Raw genomic sequence first — 23,002 nt, 5'->3', positions numbered from 1 at the left:
TTATACAGGCCTGCGCAAGAAATAAAGCTTTAGGGAGTCGACAATTACAATTGAGAGTAGGCTCTTGGTGATGCTTACGAGTGATAAGGATCTTCATATTCAGGCAGCAACTGTGAGATATTTTTATGGAACATCTCTTAAAAAATATTCCTGAATTTATGGTCTACTGTGAAATGCTTATCTAAAAGACATGAATTTCTGGCCTGCATTAGTTTTAATATTTAGAGAGAAATGAGGTGAGGAGGTCGAACCTTATTTTCCTATATCTGTTTTTAGGTCTATTTTTATGATATATATTTTTACTTGAAGAAATGCAATATATCTTATTCCTGAAGTCGTTGTTAGCTAGGACTTTGTTACAGGAATTGCCTTATCAAATATTTCTTTAAAAGGAGATTAAATATCCTATTAATCATGTTAGTTATCAGGTTTTTAAACACTATAGGTAGGTGACAGGATTGTTTGTATATAGGAGAGTTCGTCGTTTGGTTTACGGTACGTTTTATAGGTGTGGGAGTTTATATCCAGAGAAACATCTAGAAAATAGACTTTTGACAGATTAGTGGGACAGTGATTTTGAGGCATAATTGACCAAAGATATTCATGAGTCTTTCTTAATTTTTTCGAAAGTGTAATCATCACAGCAATGAGATATTTACAACCCATCAACCTGGTATACGCCAATATCGTGGGATGGAAACTTGTTTCTCAGTGTATTTAATATAAAGAAACCTACAAGATCGCAGATGTCCGCACCGATGCATCGAACAATTCATCTGCATCAGAGTTTTTAATCCACGCTGAGCCCTGACTAAACAGAAGTGGTTTCCTGCATACATGATAAAGTCCAGGTCCATGTGGTCAATACTGACATGTGTTTTTTGCGAACTCAATCGCTTTATCAAGCAACGATCTCGAGACTGACGGATAAAAACTTATATCAAATTATATAAATCTAACTACCTGTCCCATTCCCTTCATCGCCAGACAGACAGCCAGACAGATATGTTTTCGCATGCATATGTACAGGGACAGATACATTGATATATGCATATACACCTATGTACACTACACACACGTTATATATACATAGGTAAAACCGAAGCTTCAAATTCTCATAAGTCCGATCTTCAAATGGTTCAGCAAACTGAAACATAAACACACTGGAAATATTTCATTGTCAAAGTGCACGCTGGTCGAGTTGAATGAGACAAAAATATAACCATATTCAGTATCTTCTTTTCATTTGCACTTAAGTGTTTGCCTCCTTCCCTCTAGCTACCTCTGCACGAACACATAAATACACTTGTTAGGATGGACGGATGGACGCATACATACATACGGGAGGTACTGAAAAGTTCCTGGTTTTAAGGGTATAGCGAAAGGCCTCGTCTGAGGGCCAACCTCCGAGTTCTTTTACAGGGGTTAGAAAAACTGACCGACTAATGTGATAAGTGTGTGAATCTGAGTGAGGAATATGTTGAACAAACTCGTAATTAACTGATATTCCAATATTTTCTTTTACCCAAAGCCAGGAACTATCAGCATCCCTCGTACAAACATACATACATACAAAAATACACACACGCACACACAAACACACACACACACACTGAAGTATTTGTATTTTTATGTGCTTTAAACAAAATTCGGTCAGGCTGAATAAAAAGAGCAGAAAATTGAATAGTATCAATGCAAATATAGAGAGATGGATATAAGAGATATACATAAAGACTCCAGAATTGAGCGTTAGTGATAGAATGTTAAGAAACAGGAGAATATTGGAGAGAAATTAAGTTTGAGTAATGTTTGCATACGTTTCCATGTGTCTCCGTGTATATCCTCAATCTACAAGTAAGTGTATGTGAATATTTGAATGTGTGTATATATATATATATAATTTTACCTAAAATTTTACCTTATATATATATATATATATATATACATACGTACACCAGTGCAAATGTATAAAATATGATGTATGGTTGTCTTTTAATGGGAATGTTGGTGTTATACAAGACATCAGATTGCATGTATATATAAAGTAAATTAAATCTGTGTACACGTATATAAATATATATTGCACACATATACATACACACATGCATAGACATTTGCACATACATATGCACATACATTAATTATATATATATACATATAGATATATACACACACACATATACATGCATATACATACATACGTACATATATGCATGCCTACACACATACATACATGCATGCATGCCTACACACATACATACATGCATGCATGCCTACACACACACATGCAGGCATACATAAACACACGAACATATAATCAGTTTTAAGTGTTTATGTTGAGAATACATACGTAGGTTAAGTTCATAGTACAAAAGAGGAAAAATACACAAATTTATGAAGATATCGCACAGCGTAAAATCAAAGGTTCCTATTTACTTATACACACACATTTAAATATGATACATATTTACAGAAATATATACCTTGTTACTGCACAGAAGAGCATGAGTATATGCTGTACGCATATGTGCGTGTGTATATGTTGTATATGCATTTGTGCGTGTGTGAGAGAGCACGCGGTAATATATGAATATGTATTCCTATATAATGAAAAAAAACTGCTTTGCGAGTGCTTAAAAAAGCAAATAGGATGAAGGAAAAAATATATATAAAACTATTATTCACGTTGAATATTTTACAGTTTGTAACATTTACCTAGACAGAAAATCGCAGGTACGTGCTCTCACGTGAGTGTGCGTACGCATGTGTATGGTACTTTCTAAAAAATGCAGGAAGATAATACGCAAGAAATGTAGATTCACTTATATTTACATAAAATGTAGATATGGCCATTATTTAAGCTATATGTGAAATCTTATGCGTGTGTATATACATATATAGATGTAAATGTACATATAAAGCATATATATATATATTTGAATGTACATATAAAGACGCACGTACACGTGTGTGTGTGTGAGTGTGTGAATACATCGAAAGGTTGATGGATGTATATATAAATCTTTTCGGATAGATAATATATGTAGTATATAGACTGATGGAAAAGCAAACATGTAGATATTTATGCATATGAATTTTATATGTATAAACAAACATATCTGTGCATGTGTGTGTGTGTGTGTGTTTATTTCTGTATATATATGTGTGTATAGCCACACAGGGCTCAACACAGATGGGGCAAATACAATGTAGAGCTTTTCTTTTTGGGAGGGGGAAGGAGAGGGAGAAAAGTGGGGGGGGTGATCAAAAGGGATCGTAGGAAAGAAAACGGGGGGAGTTCGATCAAAAGGGATCGGGAAGAAAAAAAACGATCAATAGGGATCGTATATCACAGTAATGTTCTTGTGTAAAAAAGGGGAGGACAGTTTAGGTTTAGCCGTGGAAAGAAAAGCCTACGGAAAAGATCACGGTAACCTTGGTCAATATTGTCATTGTTATTGAAGAGACTATAACAGTAAGTGACTCTCTTTTGCCTTTTTTCTTGATTTTTTTTTACTCTTTTATAGGGTTATGCTCAAGGTGGCTCCGTCATTCACACGTGCCATTCTTGCTACATTCACCCATCTTTTTTTTTTTTTAAGCATTCACTAGACAAGACTTCCCTTTCTACTCTCACCTTCCTCTTCAGGTGATACTTGAAGAAGTTGATCAGAGATTGCCCAGAGAGGAAAGTCTTTGTCTCTAGACCTTTCAGACGCGTCCACCATACACATTCTTCCGCCATAGCGATTGACAGTCAAAGGAATACAAGCATATGCAAACGGCGCTTAAACAATACATCATTTCTTAGACATAGTTCACTTCGTAATACCAAGGGACCGTATACGGAGTTGCACAATCTGCTATAAATTATAGCAGAAAACTGAAATCGCCCCTTGTAAGATATTTAAAAAGAGATAGGGATAAGTTAGTCCTAGATGCATTATTCCTAAAAAATACCACTGGATAGGCTCAACTAGGAATACTTTTGATTATATTAAGTACAAGAATAACTTAAGGCTAAACAGCAACGATAGAAAAAGATAAATCAGAGAATTGATTATAATTCTCCAGAAAATTCAAATATTGTACTTCACCAGTATCAGATCATCTTCGTTTGACCTTTTCATACAGACGAATCAACTATTTAAAAATTCTCATACAATGTTAACACATTCTGTTTTTTTCTGTAAGTTTGCCCATGAGTGATGAAAGTTAAGTTCAAAATTATGCGCATAAAATCATTGAGAATTGAGATCTGCTACTTCTACCATATTCCCAGCAGTGTCAATATTTTCCATACTTTCAGCTAGTTTTAGTAAAAAAAACATCTAAAACATACTAACTTAAGAATTCATCTCTATTAGTCATTTGAGAGAAGTGAAATGATTTCAAAGAGAACTGAAACCATGTTACAATATCAATAAGTATTGATTTTTTTTTAAACTTGCCCTACTGAACTCCTCAACAAGAATTTTAAGTCAATTTCACTGAAATGAATACGCTGAGGGGGAAGTAATTTTGTTAAAGAATACTATTCAATTGAAAACAAGAAATTCCTTGAATCAAATGAGCCAGACGACCTTATAAGCACGTTCGTCTGCTTAAGTAAAAAAAGATTTTATCTAAAAAAACGTGTCATCACTTACAGTTGAAAGAAAAATGATTTTGAGCATATTAAATAAGGACACTTTCTTATGGCTGATACTTAATGCGAAATGGTTATCTCATTCATAAATTTTATGAAATAATTTTTTGGCAAAACATGAAAGACCTTTTTTTGCAATCAAATTACCTTTTAACAGGAAATTATTCAACTACCGAATAGTTTTTTTTTTTTTATCTAAAAATCATGAGATACTTTGAAAAACCTTTCGGTCTTTTCTGTTACCTTTCGTTAAAAATTAAAATTCAAAACTACAGAAATTTCTAATAGAGAATCTTGCTAGGTTAAAGAATCTCTCTTCTCTTCTTTTTCTGCTTCTCTGGCGGAGAACTCATTCCTCCGCTCCTCATTCTTTTCTTTTTAACCACAGTAAATCCTTTTTTTGTTACCATGAACTGGTCCACACTCTCCTCTCTCTACCTTTTCTGCTTGTTGTACTCTTTGGGCGCACCACGCCTTCATGTGGCCCCTCTCTCCACATGTGAAACATATCGGGGGCCTTCCCTCCACAATAACTCACAATCTTACATCTTCTGGCAGCACAATCTCATTCACCACTGTTCAAATCCTCCGTAGTTGCCTGTATTGTCGATTCAATTCCATATCTCCAGTAGTTTACTTTCTGGGTCCTGGTTGCCTTCAAAATCTTCCCATCATTCATATTATGTTATGGCTGTCATCAGCCATTCTTTTAATTCGGGTGGCACCTTACCCACTCGCATTTTGACCACACGTTTGCCACAGTACGAAGGCAGGAGCATCCGTTCTTCTGATCTTGTAGCCTCTGTGGAGTGCTTTATTGCTTCCTCCTCCATTGTGAAGCGCACCTCCACAGTGGCGTATTTTCTCCCTCTCGTAATGCAAGTCTTTTCAGTTCCTTGATACACTCCTCTATGGCTTCTATCGGTGCAAGCTCTATTTTTCTTGTAGCTGTCTTCATGGTTTTGAATATCACAGTGTTTCTTAACACAATAGCCGAAATCTCCTCAGGTGGCGCCAACCACCAACCACTCGACATTTCTAGGTTTATAAAACTTTTCATATTCGAAACGTTTTATCCGGTATATGACACCATCTGCAAACCGCTATATGACCACTCTTTTATGTGGCTTATTGTGCCATCTTTAATACGGCATATTTCACTACATGTCATCCGAGATATGCGACATATGGCACCACTTTCAATCCGGCTTATCGAACCACATTTCGTATTAAAGGTCCATCATTTGCCGAATTAAAGGTGGTGCCATATGCCGACGTATTCTGGATTTAAGATGGTATCAATATGCCGAATTACAGGTGGTTCAGTATTTTGGATTAATGTTGTGAAATATGCCATATCCAGATTAGGAGTGGTAAAATATGCCGGATTACAGGTGGCACAATATACTTCATTGCATGAAATAACATTTACTGGATTTAATCAGCAGTGGAATATTCAGGATTAAATATGGTGTCGTGTACAGGATTAAAAGTCGTTACAAATGCCGGAATAAAGCCGTGGCGATATCCCGCATTAAATGTGGTACGCCAGATTACGAGCGGTGGAATATACCTGGTAAAAGGTGGTCATATAGCAAATTAAAGGTTGTACTATATGCCGGATTACTTGTAGAGAAATATACCAGATTGAAGGTGGTTCAATATGCTGGATAAAATACGGAGTCATGCCGGAAAGGAAGGTACCATATGCCGGGCAAAAGATAGTACAGTACATCCCTCAGTAGGTTTTAGTCTGCCGTGGTGTTTGTGTACTTGCACATTGAGATTAGTAGAGAATGAAAATGTTTTTCTAGGGCAGCCTGTGAAAATGATTAACACAGAATTTTTATTTACTGCACTTGATATTTTCTGATGAAAAATAACGACAATTACACGCAGGGGAAGAGATGTGATGTATATAAATTCTAACAAAGAGATTGATGTTCATGGAAGTAGCCAAAAACATTTTTTAAATTAAGAAACTACTTGTAACCACCAGCCAGTTTAGAATCGATAATGGTATCTATTTCATATACATCGAGAGTTTAAGAGTAAAAGTTCTCCAGTTTATGTGGAAAACAGCCATTCAATTCTGTTAAAAGCCCAACTACAAATTAGATATTTGTAGGAAATCTTATTAACTAATTTTGTTCTGATTAACAGATTATACAAATGTCGACAATGGACAATAACGAAAAAAAAAAAAAAAGCAATATCTGCAAACGATATTTAAGGAAATTTTACTTTTTTCTTCAGCAAAATAGAAATTTTATGATTATTCCAAAAGGATAATTCAGCCGCCTTTTTTCTTGGAGTCTAGAGACGGTATAGGTTTTAAAAGATCTGAAAATGACAGGCTTACAAAAGGAGAATAGTTTTTTTCTTTCCATATTATTCTGTTCTGTTACGTTCCATTTGTCTCATTTTTATCAGAAATATTACTGTTCTTCATTCGAACAGGTCATGGCTGCAGAACAAAATAAACGGTCAGTCCGATTGGTTTCGATTTCAAGTAGCCAGCGATTGAAGAGCCACAAGAAAATGAAAAATTATATCAAAATGTTAGTAATAAAAAACGCGAAGAAGCTGACGTGAAGAAAACCAATTGATTAAAAGCAAGACAGAAAATGTCATTAAAAACATAAAATGATAAATTTCAAGTTGTATAAACAAAAAAGAAAGATTCTGCATTCATTACTGCTAAAAATGTTTACAATAAATTTCAAAAGAAATATTTTCCAGTAAAAAGATTATGATATTTAAATATGTGATTGAGTGGGTGACATTCTTCTCCGACAATAGAGTTTAAAATAAAACAAAATGCGTTAACTACCCTTCAGACATCTCTTCCGTCGACTGTGAAAGGCTAACATCTGCAAACAGACATTTTTTGATTTTTTTTAATGTTAACATGCCGACCAAGTTCCGTTGATTTAACAGCAGCAACAAATTTCAGCGTGTGTGTGAGAGAGAGTAATTTCTATAATCATTGTTTCTTTGCATGTGATTGGCTGCAAATTTTGAAACTACAACAATTAAATGGACGAAATATTGGACCATTCTATTTCAGCAAAATTTTTTTTTTAATCACAAAACACTCTGAATGAGGTTAGAGAGTTGGTTGCAGTTTCGATCCTAGATAGGTGAGCATTTTATCAGTCATATTATTTTAATATCTTAAGGCGGCCTTGTGCCTTGAGTAGAAAAGAATATCTTAAGCGGCGAGCTGGCAGAACCGTTAGCATGTCGAGCGAAATGTTCAGCGGTATTTTGTCTGCCGCTACGTTCTGAGTTCGAATTCCGCCAAGGTCGACTTTGCCTTTCATTCTTTCGGAGTCGATAAATTAGGTACCAGTTGAGTACTGGGGTTGATGTAATCGACTTAGCCCCTCCCCAAAAATTTCAAGCCTTGCGCCTGTAGCAGAAAGGATTATTTTTAACACCTTTGAAAGACGGCAAGTTGGTAGAACTGTTAGCACGTCTTTATGTTCTGAGCTCAAATTCTGCCGAGTGCCCTTAATGCTCAAAATCGTTTCGGGTGTTTATCGACCCCTTCGGGTCAATAATGACCACCTTACCAACCGCTGTCCCTGACAGACTGTCTAAATTAAAGGAAGAAACCACAGGATGCTCATGCCTTTAACGGCTTTGATCTTCATGATCACGACTGATGATGGTGGGGGAGGTGAGAAACAAACAACTACAGCTACAATAGCATCAACAGCATCGAACCCAGGAAGAGCACCTCTGGGAAGTTGTTCACCTAGTTACACATAGCAACCGAATCTCCTTTAAAATAAACGACCTTTCGGCTTCAAACAACAACAAAAAACACGTTAGAAAAATCTAAATAAAAGAAACGAAAAAATACAGAGCCGTCAGACCGGTTACGTCTTTCATCATAATTCATCATAGCAATACTAAGAACTAAACAACAACAATTAAATTTTAAGCTTAGGGCCTCTATCGGTTAAAGTTGGACAAGGTTAACCATGAATCTGCACCAATATGCGTGGAGGTGCGTGATTTAGCGGTTAGGGTATTCGGCCCAAGATATTAAGGTAGTGCGTTTGATTCCCGGCAACGCGTTGTCCTTGAGCAAGACACTTTATTTCACATTACTCCAGTCTTCTCAGCTGGCAAAAATGAGTTGCATCTGTAATTGAAAAGGGTTATCCCTGTCGCATTCTCTGCCACGCTGAATCTCCCTCAGAACTACATTAAGGGTACGTGTGTCTGTGGTGTATTCAGCCACTTGCATGTTAGTTTCCCCGAGCAGGTTGTTCTTTTCATCGGGTCAACTTGAAGCCTCGTCTTTGTAACCTATTATCATGCGCAAACCCCAGAAAGGTTTTGTTTCTTTCTTCAGTTTTCTCTGCAGCAGACAAGTTCCCTTCCCCTTGCCCCACCAGCAGTATTACCAAAAGGAGAGGTCTTTCTTTTTTTTTTTTTTTAGAAAAAAAAGCGGGGTTGCTACTCCTTGGTATCAGAGTCGCGTTGCCAGACGTTGTCTTCTGAACGCAAAGAACCGCAACAAATGCTAAATCCTGCCAATCCATCGACGGCTTGTGTGAGTGTGTGTGTGTGTGCGTGTGCGCGCTCTCGTTAGCCATCCCCGAAAGAATTAAATGCAAAGTTGAACTCAGTAGGATTCGCACTCAGAGGACGACGGAACGAATACCGCAAGGCAGTCTATCCCGCATTGTGTCGCTGCTTTCTAATGGACAAAACGCAGTTGTAGCTGTTGATGATGATGATGATGGCGACGGCGGCGACGACGGCAGCGGTGGTGGCGGTTATGACGATGATGACGACGATGATATTCTAAGCCAGACAATTTTTCTCTCAAAAAAGCTTTATTTTGACATCGATATATAAATAATACTTAGAATATCCATTAAGAGAGTAAGTGATCAGTCAACGGGTGAAGAGTTTTCTGTGGTAGAATTTTTTCTTGCTTTATTTGTTGTTTTTTTTTTTGTGCGGCGGCGGTGGTGGGGGGGTGCAGACGGCAGTATTGTTATTATTGTTGTTGTTTAAAGTAGAGAGTTTTTGTTGTTGTTTTTTTCCAGCTGACCAAAATTAAATTGGTTTCTTTTTGGAAATATCAAAAGCTCACTTTGTCATTCTTTGTTCAGATTTGTTCACCCAAATAACACTTAAATTTCGTTTTGTTGTTGTTCTTGTTTCAGTTTGTAAGCATAAATAGATAAAACTCTTTCCATCACCAAATTAAACGTTGATCTAAGAGTTCAGATTCCTAAGTTGGTTTAACACATTTACAGTTGCTTTCTTAAACAGTGGCGTTTGGGGAGCTAACCTAACACCGACACGGCGTTCAGGAAGCTAGGCAAACACCCTATCAAGACTATAGCGTTTAGTTAAAGCACCGACTATATTTTGAGAGTTTGTACATTCTCAAACATGAGATTCCTCTCTCAGATCAAGTTAAATTGCACTGCCAAGGCTCGTGGATATATATATATATATATATATATATATATATATATATATATATATATATATATACACATACATATATATATATATTAATCAATAAAATTCCAACCTAGTCTGATTTTCACTGTTCTATATTTTAGAGATGCGGAATTCTGTACATTATTTACATTGGACAGACATGTGTCCTCGTCTTGTTTGTTGTTACCACAACGTTTCGGCTGATTTACTCTCCACCCTTCATCAGGTGTACCTTTCATCGTTTCAGGGTCGATAAAATGAGCACCAGTTGAAAACTGGAGTCGATATAATCGATTAACCCCTCCCCTCAAAATGTTCAAGCTTTGTACCTGTAGTAGAAAGAAGCATTATAATTATTGTTGTTGCTATTTAGTAGTAGTAGTAGTAGTAGTAGTAGTAGTAGTAGTAGTAGTAGTAGTAGTAGCAGCAGTAGTATTGAAAGTCAAATTTTGTAGCAAAGCAGTCAATTCCTTTCTAGACGTTATTATAACTGTGTTATAACCACGGAAAATAAAATAGAAAAGGAGAGGAAAATAAAATACCTAACTCTCAATTCAAGCCTAGAATACCTAACTTCAAAGAGAAACCATAGGATAGGAAGTAACAACAACACAGCATAATTGACTGATGTTCTGTCAATCTACCTTGTCGGGTTAAAAGCAAGAAAATACTGATGCTATGCGATATTGTTTTTCGTTTTTGTTCTGTTCTATTGACACTCTTTCTAAGCCAATACGGAGTTGGGTTATTATTTGTGTTGTTGTTTTTGTTATATCCTGCTTTAGTGTTTACCTTTTAATTCAGCGTTTACTTTTTAACTTTTATACCATATTTTTGTCCGAACTTCAAAAGTGTGATGTAGTATTGTTTCATTTATGAAACAATACGAGTGTTTAATAAACTACTGGTGTTTTGTTTCAAAGTTATAATTACCACAGAACATACATCTGCAGATGTTAGCCAACATTATATATAAAACATCAGGGAAAAAAAGATAGAGAATTAAGCAGCTTCAAAACTTGTTTACTACAGTATTACATTCAAGTTAGATTTCAGTCCCGACACGTGTTTCTGTTGCATAACTGTCCGAATGTCCTTCGATGTAGCATTTATGTGCTGATTCAGTTGATTCAATTGCAGTGTATATTCATCCAGGGTAGATGCATCCATGCAGCTTTAGAACACTTATGCAGCAGAAACACACGTCGGGACTGAAATCTAAACATGAATGTAAAGTGAATAATACTGTAATAAACAAATTTTGCAGATGTATAATTCACTCTTCTTCATGTCTTGAATGTGTGTGCTGTGTGTGTGTGTTTGTGTGTGTGCGTGTGTGTGTACTCTGTTATGCTGTATAAGATCTAAGGAAACGAACTCAGGGTTTACCTGTCAAGTGACGTATCATTGTTGTACTTGCTTACCTTAAACAATTTTATGTGTTCCCTATCATTCGATGTGGTTAGCCAGAACCTGGATTATATCAGAGTACTGATAACGTGTCTGCCCGGATTCAAAATCCCTATTCCTTTACTTTATATAGATACCGGCCATGATGAAATACCACAAGGTATAGAAAATACGTATTCGCCTTTATATATTTATATATATATATATATGCAATGGACTTATTTCAGTCTCCATCTTATCAAACCCATTCACAAGACTTTGGTGAACCAAGAGGAGTAACAGACGGCACTTGTACAAGGTGCCTTGCAATGGGACTGAACCTAAAACCACATGGTTGAGGAACGAACTTCTTAACCACACAGCCATGCCTGTGCCGATACGTACGTTCTAAGGTACCATGCAGTATTCCCGTCTGACTTTGTTTTGTATTGTTGTTGCTTTTGTTGTTGCAAAGTATTTTTGTTAACACTTCCCTCATGTTATACAATTGAACCATATGGCAGAGAAGAAAGGCACGTGGCTGAGTGGCTAGAGTATTCAGTTCATGACCGTAAGGTCCTGACTTTGATTCCTGACAGTACGTTGTGTCTTTGAGCAAAACATTTTATTTCACGTTGTTCCAATCCACTCAGCTGGCAAAATTAGTTGTACCTGTAATTACAAAAGGGTTTGATCTTATCACATCCTGTCACGCTGAATTTTCCTGAGAACTTCGTTAAGGGCACGCGTGTTTGTGGAGTGCTCAGCCCCTTGCATGTTAATTTCACAAGCAGGTTGTTGTTGATCAGATCAACTGGAACATTCGTCAGCCAACCAAACGAAAGGAAAATAATCTGAGATTAGCATATTTATGTCCTTTGCACAGAAGTGCTTCAAGCCCAACTACAACAGAAATGCAGTGGAAGGCTGTTGTAAGGCTTGAAATCATAACCGTGTGGTCTATTTTAGTCTCACAGTTTTAATCAGACAACCAGCATATGTTAGTTTATGAGCTGCTTATTGTGGCACTCCGTCGGTTACGACGACGAGGGTTCCAATTGATCCGATCAACGGAACAGCCTGCTTGTGAAATTAACGTGCAAGTGGCTGAGCACTCCACAGACACGTGTACCCTTAACGTAGTTCTCGGGGAGATTCAGCGTGACACAGAGTGTGATAAGGCTGACCCTTTGAATTACAGGCACAACAGAAACAGGAAGAAGGAGTGAGAGAAATTTGTGGTGAAAGAGTACAGCAGGGTTCGCCACCATCCCCTGCCGGAGCCTCGTGGAGCTTTTAGGTGTTTTCGCTCAATAAATACTCACAACGCCCGGTCTGGGAATCGAAACCGCGATCCTATGACCGCGAGTCCGCTGCCCTAACCACTGGGCCATTGCGCCTCCACTGACTCATGATATCTTCGTTTTATACATATATATATATATATATATATATATATATACACACATATATACATATATATATATACACACACACATATATATGTATACACACACACACACATGTATAAACACAAACACACATATATATTATAAGAATATAAAACCTCTGCATATCTTTTTCTCCAAAGAAGGACAAGTGAACAAAACATTAGAATTTCATTCTTCCAATCAAATTAACTGGCAGTAATTTTCGTTTTTTTTTTTTTTTTTTTTTTTCCTTTAAACTTTTATAGATTAACTTTGACAGGAGTAGTCTACAATCAGTTTCCTTGGATTCTGCAATATTCTTACCTCATCGTCCAGCAGACAACAATATTCTTCTCGTAACAAGCCACCCAACCATTGTTATTAGACACCACTCCAATTTCATGGTTGGGTGATTATCAACCAAAACGATGTCCTTATGTCATGCTATTTACATTTGCTATGATACGGCATATTCAAACGTCCAAAATAGAAATAATAAAAGACACACAAACACATACATACACACATAGACACACACGCTCGTGCATTCACACACACACACACATGCACACAAACGAACACACATACATGCACACAAACGAACACACATACATGCACACACACACACACACATGTACATGCACACACAACCATGTCAGTGTGTAGAAACACACAAAATCCTCTTGAAAATATAAAGAAAACATTTGACAGTTGATATTTGAATGCACATTGAAATGACACTTTATGTAAATGTGTATATGGGATGAGTGTGTGTGTGTGAGAGAGTGTGTGAGTGTGTGTGTGTGTGTGTGTGTGTGTGTGCACGCGTGCCCTGTGTGCCTATGTACGTGTGGAAGAAAGTTTCATTGTATACTGGTGGCGATGGGTCACTTTGTGCGAGATTCAATGGGAATGCATAAAACTTGTACCCATATGTGTGTATGTGAAAATTTGTCGACATATGGGTGTGCATAAAGATGCATGCATACTGGAATGTGCAGAGATATATAGTGTGTACGCATATATGCATGAATGCATGTACATACATACATGTGTACATACATATATATGTATACAAAAACACACCCATACATTTTATATGCATGTGTGTGTGTGTGTGTATATATATATATATACACACACACACACACATACACACACAGATATATGTAAACGTGTATGTTTGTATGTGTGTTTATATGTTTGTGTATATGTCTATCTTTTGACAAATATGTGTGTGTGTGTGTATATATATATATATATATATATAGATATATATATATATATAAGTAAATATGTGAGTGTGTGTGCATGTACATGCACACATATGCATGTAAATATATATAAATGTATTTATGTATGCACTTATGCATAAATGTATATAAGCAGTATGTGCATGAATGTGCATGTGTGTGTGTGTGTGTGCATGTATGTGTGTGTGCATGTATGTGTGTGTGTGTGTGTGTGTGTGTGTGTGTGTGTGTGTGTGTGTGTGTGCCATTGTAAAGTGTTCATTTTTTGAAATACATTGGTGGTAAAGGTGGTACTGGGTTTAGCTTTTCATCATGGACTGGTGATCCCGGTAAGTGTTCCAGACGACATTGGTTCTGTTGTAAAGTGGAAGAAACCTGTATCTGCTGTAAGCTGGGGGCACTGGTGTATTTGCGGGGAGGAGGTTCTGATCTTGCCTTGGTCTGCAACAGAAATAACAAAACACTATTAATGGTTTTTCCCGACAGCATAATTAACTGTAATTAGCTTTTTAATGCTCCCGGCATTAAATACGATATCACTGACATTTAAATGTGCGAGGGCGTGTGTATGTGTGTGTGTGTATCTGTGTGCATTCGTGTATGTATGTATGTATGTGTGTATTTATGTATGTATGTATGTGTGTATGTATACAGGGTGTTCAGGCTAAATGTGATGATCTCTTATTTCTCCTTTTTGTGGGAACAGCTTGCTGTATTGGTGGACAATTAACAGCGTTGGAGAGCATAAAGATTGAAGTTGTAGTTGAGAAAAGGTTAGCTGACATGGAGGACTGGAAGCCATTTGAATATAGGGAAAGAATTACCTGTATCAAGGTGATGCTGAACCACTAAGTTATGGGGGATGTAAACACTCTAACACTGATTGTCAAGCAGAGATAGGAGTATACACAAAGACACACACACATACGCATGCACACACACACACACACACACACATATTCCGTTTACCAAATTCACTCACAAGGCTTTGGTTGGCCTGAGGCTATAATAGAAGATACTCAAGGTGGCACACAGTGGGACTGAACCTGGAACCATGTAGTTGAGAAACAAATTTCTTACCACACAACCATGCCTGTACCTCTCTCTCTCTCTCTCTCTCTCTCTATATATATATATATATATATATATATATATATATATATATATATATATATATATATATATATATATATATATATATATATATATATTCTGGTAATTAGTTCTTGTGCAATGAAACAGTCCATCATTTAGAATGATAAGAGTTATAGGGAATGAGGAAATCCAATACCTACCTTTGACAGTGGGTTGATAAGACCCACCTGTAGACTGGAACCAAAAATCTTATTGAAGTTTGTATCTCTGTTGATTAGTTCCATCTGGAAGAAATGTTTCTCTTCCTAAAAATTACAACAAAAGAAAATATTAAAGTATATCTTTGAAAATTCAAGCTTCCCCCATCCCTACTTGATAATTAATGTAGCAATTATGACAAGGATGGGAAATAACTATGATGAAAAAAAAATTTTTAATTGGAAAGAAAATAAGAAATGAAATGTTTAAAAATTAGAATGGTACCTGTATCTTTTTCAATTGTAGCTCTTTATTATGAATCTCATCACGCAAATGGTGTATTTCTTCAAGGTCTTCCGGACGAGACTCTCGATTTGAGTATTTCTCTTCAGCTTTTACCAGTCTAATTTATAAAAGAAAAAAAATCAAATTCAGATATATGAGAACCTTCCATATCGGCTTCTCTCTATTTTCACTCGGCTCAAATGCACTGCATGAAAACTACTTTCCCTCATCATATTATGTGGTAATGACAAATTAGAGAGACAAACCACATCCCTGCCCAAGTTAGAGACATATGTTTGTGAATTTCTAAGTAGAAATATTTCCAAGGAAATGGAAAGGAAAAGTACAACAACTTGGGATCACGCACTGGATTATTAATCTTACCCAGGGACAAACTACAGTCAGAGGTCATTTCTTGTGTATACTTCCTTTTAAATTTATAGTGAAGTAAGATGGTTGAACATTCAAAACCTAATATCTCTGGTCCAATAATAATAACTGAGGCAAAGGCCTGAAATAAGTACCAGTGCTCAACTGGTACTTATTTTATAGATTTAAATTCATGAACTGTTTTTGCCCTCATCGTTGAGAAGCAAGCATCCTCAGCATCAACAATCAGAACCCAGATGTATACAAGTGATTGTATGTATGTATGTATGTATGTATGGATGCATGGATGTATGTATGTATGGATGCATGGATGCATGCATGCATGGATGGATGGATGATGTATGTGCATGTGCAGGCGCATATGTATATGTTTAATAAATACTGCAAGTAGTGTTCGTGAGTGAATCGTAAGAGAAAATAGACAGAAAGGGATTTAATTCAATATATTTCATTGAAAAAGAACAAACAGAAATAAAGTCCTGGATAATAGACAATAATAAAATGGATCTTTTTAAAAAGATGGTAAAAAATGTCAGTTGAAACTAATTTGTGGAAATAGAAAAAAAAAAATCAATTTTCAAGGGAAATAATTCCCATGACTTTTATGACACTGTTATAATTGTCTCCCTTACACTATGAGGCTACACGCATACACAGACTCTCTCTCTTTCTCTCTCTCTCTCTCTCTCTTACTTCCTCGTTGATTTCACGAAACGTACATTACAGTTATACAAACATTCTATGGCTAAGTATTCCATAGACGCTTCTATTAGTAACGTAAGCCTCTCAAGCACTCATAACATGACGTGACAATGTGCGACACAGCTAACCATTTTGGAGTCAGTCAATCCGACAGGCCTCTACATTTTCTGTCCGTCCAGGCGAGAAATTTAGAAATAAATGACCGGAGGGATGTGACCTACGACATGTTACATTCCACGGGCTTGAAAATTAATGAAACTCTTAATTTATTTCTTCATTGTTTTCGATATAAATCAACAATAAATATATTTTAATCTACAAATACTGTTCACGAAAATTTACAACTGGTTATCTTGAACCATTAGCTTGTTTCAGTCTTTGGATTGTGGCCATGCTGGAACATCGCTTTGATGGGTTTAGTCGAACAAATCGACCCCAGGATTTATTCTTTTTTATGTTTGGTGCTTTTATCAATCCTCTATGTCACGAAGACGTTAACAACCAACATCAGTCGTTAGGCATATAATGTGTGTGTGTGTGTGTGTTTGTATACGCACATACATACATACATACATACATACATATATATATATATATATATATATATATATATATATATATATATATATATATATACACGCACACACAGATGTGTGTGCGTGTATGTACACACATACACACAGTTTATATTGATATCAGTCTATATTTAGATAACCAGGAATGAGGATAAGCCGTGTTGGGTTTTTCCCCACTGTAAAACTGAAAGACAGCATAACACAGGGACTTGCCTTCGCATGTACAAAAGACTCCTATTTCACTTACACCTGCGGCTATAGCAGAAGACACTTGCTCAAATTGAAGTCCATTCCAAGAACTGCGTGATTTCAAGACAAAACTTTTAGCCCCATATGCATATCCATATCTCCCTTACATACCGCAGCCCAACTTTATCACTTACTCGCTGTTCAGAGATGTTATTTTCGTTGTCATCAATTCTTGGGTCCGACTGAATTCTGTTACCATTTTCTGCATTTCATGGACATAATCTTCCTCAATATTTTCTAACTCTTGTTTCTTAACTGTATCGAAGTGTTCTTTTAATTCTCTGTAGAAAAATTGTTTAAAGGGTAAAAAATAACAGACAATACACCACCACCGTTGTCACATCATCATCATCAAGATCATCATCATTATATTCATTGGATTTTTAAATGCAGGCAGAGGGATATTGCTCACCAATAGACATATTGTATGTGTATGAGCATGCATGCATATACACACACACACCCAAACACAAACACACACATACATACATACATACACACACACACATACACACGTACATACATACATACATACATACATACATACATACATACATACATTCATTCATTTATGTACAACCAACTCAATATCAACAACATGGCTTTATTGACAAAAGTAAACCAGTTTCTTCAAATTAGCCAGCTTCAGTAGCCAAAGACCAAAATTATTAAATGTCTGGTCACATTTGAGACATCAATGAGAAAATATCTTCCTAAAAGCAAGACTCTACAAAGGAACATTACATTGATTAATAAATCATTTAGCATTCAGATTACTCTGGTCAAATGTAATGGTTATTTATTCACATTGCTTTGAAATAACCATACACTGTCCTGTAGTTTTGAGATTTCGATGACACAATTGCTTATTTTTAGAAAGTCACTGGATGCTAGGTGTTAGATGCCAGATCTGGCCAGTTTGAACATAAAACAGGTGGAATATTTGAGCTTGATGTGGCCAGTTTAAATGCTAAGGGTTAAGTAGCTATCTATTATCATCAGAGATGTGATTTCTGACACCAATTCCACAAGGGATGAATTCTTCAAGTTGAAAAACATTTCTCTGACTTGTTTCCCAGAATCGAGGGTATTGCATTTCTCTGGTTTCAACAATGAACGATGGACTTCAACAATGACTTGAGCCATTGATGTACTTTTCCCATTTCCCACAGCCAACATCTGTGAATTTAAGTAGGCCCACATTAAGTCCAAGACTAGAAACCAGTTTGTTCCAAGCTCAGATATGAAGCTCTGTCAAAGTCTAAACGACACATCAAAAACCTGGAGGTAACAAAACAATTACATCCCTTCCCCTAGAGTTCAGGCAATAGCATCAATAAGGACTGCTACAATAAGGACTGTACTAGAATTATAAAAGACACAATTTTATTTTGGGATAATTTGGAACCTGTGACAGCTAAAAATAGGAATAAAACTATTAATGCAGTTGCTTGATCTGCTAGAAATAGAAGCCAAATTTCACTTAATTTACACCCTCCTGTCTTAATGGGGTGGGGTGGGTAGAATCAGACAGTATAGTCTTCAATACACACTGCCTGAAATAAAGATGGATAAATCATTCAGCAGTCATTAAACATCAATCAAAAATCAACAGTGTCCAAACATACATCTTTTCTTGGCTGAAGAATTCCCTCATATGTTCTTGTTTCTCTTTCTCTTCATTCACATTGACCATTAGTTCTGCAATGGTCTCCTTCAATTTCTTCTTTTCTTCTTCTATGGCAAAGAATTGCTTCTCTTGGCAGTCAATCTTGTTTTTCAGTTCTGACATAACCACCTGATGATCCCGATCCTACAGAATGGAAAGTGATACAGAAGAACTTATAAGACTGCAAATGGTGATCAAGGACTGACACAACCTATAAGAAGAAACCTTTTCTCTGAATCAATGATGAGTCAACCAAGTGGAACACATTCTCCAAGAACAAGACCCTGAAGCCTAATGAAATATTTTTTTTAATTTTGAAGCTCATCCTGACCATTTACAGCAGTGGTTCTAAACCAGGGTCCCTGTGGCCCTTGGGGGGGGGGGGGGGTCATATAAGATTTTATCGTTAAAATTTACATAAACTGGTAATACTCCTACAATACACAAAACATTCTAACAATTTTCTATACAGTTCCTTGCCTAAGAACACAACAGCATGTGTCCCAGACCAGGAGTCAAAGCTATGACTTTATGATGTAAAGGAAGGGCTCAGTTGCTTAATCACTAGGTGACATGCCTTCTCACATGTAGCCAACCCAATAAACCTGCTTCTGCTAACCTTCTGTTTGCTTGTCTGTAGTATTTTTTGCAGTTCTTCTTTCAGCCGTGATATTTCTTTCAAGTGACACTCCAGTTGCAAAGAGATTTCATTCCGGTGCTTCTGATACAGGTCTTCTTGTAAACACTCTGTTGAATACATACAAATAAAGAGAACTGTGTCAGGTGACCATGAAATGACCAGCTTTACACAACAACAATAACAACAACAACAACAGGCATCACCTTGCAGGAGCACCAACTCCAACCATCACTAACACCTGTAACAGAGCTTCTACGTGGTCTCCCAACCTGCAAGAAATAACAGCCAAATCTACTTCAAATTACACAGGGTTGTCTTATTTGAAGGACACTTTGATTGATGTAGTCCTTAATGTGTTTTATCTGAGAAAAAATGGGATGGTCACAGCCAGAGCAGTTTTGATCAGAAGTTTGCTCTTTCAGAGCTGACCTTGGGTTAAACAATAACAACTTGTAGGTCATCAGACACCAATAATTTTAGAAAGGCTCTGGTCTATTTTAGCCACCATCATAGTTAAAAGGGACAAGAATGAGGCAGGGTCTGTTTCAAGCAACATCATTTAGTTGTAGGGAGCAGAAAACACAAGCTTTAGCAACATTATTCATCTTAACAAAGAGGACTTCTTTTTCATTTCTTTCCAATCAAACTTTGTTGTTGTTGTTGTTTTTCAGCTTCCAAGTCTGCTATGATGATCAATCAGAACCATATTCAAGGGTGTTCCAACCATGACCATCCTGCATTATGTATTTCTGAGACTACATCCTTCTTAATTTTTCAAGGCGACAGAGTGTGGGTCAAAGAAAATTTAGCTGCTATCTCTAGCTAGTTGAGAGACTACTTCAACACTCCCTCACTAAATCGTGGTAGTAGTGGTGGTGGTGGTGGTGGTCACCGTTGTCATATCTGGTGTGGCAGTGCTTATCAAAACACATTAAACAATGACACTTTGATAGTTGATATTTCTCCTTAATTTTTATGTTTTATGTTTGTTGTTTAGATCTTTATTTTCCTCAATTATCTCCGCAGCATTTTACGTTCTGACTACTCAAAAGACCAATCCTGATTGAAATCTCTAATGATGATGTCAGATATCAGAAATTTTACATCAGTAACCGAGTTATGAACTGAATCTTCATCCTTAAAGCAATACCAATGTCATTATCAGTTCATCGGTTTTTTTTCCCCATACAGGGATTGGCTTTTAATATCTCCAATACAGATCTATTCCTCTTTCCTTGTTCCTGTTTCATCACAATGATAAGTACTAACGTACTAAGTTGTAGCTTCACCCTACCTTTTCCCTTCTAGATCTTTCTTATCTACCAGACCACCGTCCACCAGTGATCTCATACTCCATTGAAACGTGATTCAGTGCATACGCCTTTACTAAATCATTCACCATGCAAGACATGGCATTAAAATCTCCCTCAAATCACAGCTTAGTGTTTTTAAAGGAGGCAAGTACACACTGGACAATATAATCATTGATGCCTCTAAAAAGATGGGATGGTCACAGTAGGAATGCCTTTAAACATAGGTTTGTTCAATCAGGCTTGACCTGGGGCTACAACAACTCACAATGAACTAATGAGGAACCTTCATGTTGTCACTCAATCTGCTAAAAATAGCAACCAAAATCCCCCTCAAATTATATGTAACTTGCTTAAAAGAGAATGACACGTTGGATAATGTAGATAATGTGAAAAAGGATGAGATGGCCACAGCTGGAGTACTTTTGCACTTAGTTCTGCTCAGAGCCAACATAATGTTAAGCAGTAATATCAACTCACAATATATTTCCCTAGAAGTAGCAACCAAATTACCTTCAAATCACATACAACCTATTTTAAAATAGTGTCTAAAAGTTGTAGCTACACATGTGTGTGTGTGTGTCTACATGTTTGAATCTCTTGATATACAGTATCTCACAGAAGTATGTAAACCCTTAAAATATTTCAGTAAAATTGCCATTTCTCTGATAATATTGAAGGAAATCAAACGAAATTTATACTGAATAAAATATATTATACATGCAAACATTATACAAATTTGGAATACAAAACAATAAACATTTTCAAAGATATGAACGAAATATTAATTCTTAAACGATACAAAAATATGTACACTCTAAAGGGTTATTTGCAATATTCAATATTGGGTGTGACCACTCTTGCTTTCAATTCTGGACATAGAATCAGCTAAATTTCTGCATATAGCCGAAACTTGTCTACAAGGAGTATGCCTACACCACCTAGTTTGTCACTGTTACCTTCCCAGAAGATTTTATACCTATGCGCCTTGCCTGTGAGGACTCTGGCTGAAGTTCCTCTCTACCTTACCTCTTGTATGCAGCATACATCAACACGTCTTCGTTCAAGCATCTCTACAATCTCACTCGACCTACCTTTCAATGTGCCTACTCTAAAAACTGGGAAAGGGATGTGGGAGGAAACAAGGGAAGGAGAAATGTTATTCAGTGTCCGAAAAGAAGGTTTCCATGTTTATTTGACAGACCTGCTACACCGGTTGTTCTTGCTTTTAACCTATTGTCATTCAAATGTTCAAGTGTGTTAAAACTGTTGCCCCTACTGGAGGTAAAAGTAAATATTTGCGGCATTGTAAGTATAAGTGTTATGAGCATTGTAAATATAAGCATTACTGGTGCTGCAGATACGAATATCAATATACCTATGTTAGATTAAATAGGCTGCTATCTGGTTGGGTTAGCCCCAGGATAGAGAGGTTGGGGGCGAGATTGCAGGTATGGTAGAGGAGACCACCAGTACTGGAGGGGATTTCCGGTGAGAGAAGCGAGATTTCCAGTATTGGTAGGAATGGGCAGGAACGTCGCAAACAAGGAAGGATTATTTTAGAGATAATACAAAAATATTTAGCCAACATGAAAACACAGGGAGAAAAACAACTCAGGTCTTAGAGATTTTAATTTGGGAAGTTACAGGAAGAACTAAGGAGAAAAACTAAGCCTGAGAGTGATTCCGAT

General features: G+C 36.6%; 1 protein-coding gene and 1 long non-coding RNA gene across 2 annotated transcripts in view; both read right to left on the bottom strand.

Annotated features, from left to right (window-relative positions):
- The window catches only part of LOC128249390 (uncharacterized), a 110,329-nt gene extending 100,239 nt beyond the window's left edge, over nt 1–10,090 (bottom strand). The window contains exon 1 of the long non-coding RNA XR_008265498.2: nt 7,482–10,090. This is a non-coding gene — a long non-coding RNA (uncharacterized LOC128249390). The remainder of the gene's footprint in view (nt 1–7,481) is intronic.
- Nucleotides 10,091–14,376: 4,286 nt separating this feature from the next.
- Nucleotides 14,377–23,002, bottom strand: part of LOC106868554 (protein FAM184A) — a 73,641-nt gene continuing 65,015 nt past the window's right edge. The window contains exons 13-18 of the mRNA XM_089362982.1: nt 19,981–20,108; nt 19,321–19,505; nt 17,827–17,973; nt 15,777–15,894; nt 15,494–15,598; nt 14,377–14,639 (exon numbers count right to left, since the gene is read on the bottom strand). Of these exons, the coding sequence (XP_089219108.1) occupies nt 14,457–14,639; nt 15,494–15,598; nt 15,777–15,894; nt 17,827–17,973; nt 19,321–19,505; nt 19,981–20,108 (866 nt within the window). The 3' untranslated portion in view covers nt 14,377–14,456. The remainder of the gene's footprint in view (nt 14,640–15,493; nt 15,599–15,776; nt 15,895–17,826; nt 17,974–19,320; nt 19,506–19,980; nt 20,109–23,002) is intronic.

Source organism: Octopus bimaculoides, chromosome 14, assembly GCF_046866305.1.
Source record: "Octopus bimaculoides isolate indiv1 chromosome 14, ASM4686630v1, whole genome shotgun sequence".
Taxonomy (NCBI): domain Eukaryota; kingdom Metazoa; phylum Mollusca; class Cephalopoda; order Octopoda; family Octopodidae; genus Octopus; species Octopus bimaculoides.
This window is presented reverse-complemented; position numbering and strand designations above follow the sequence as displayed.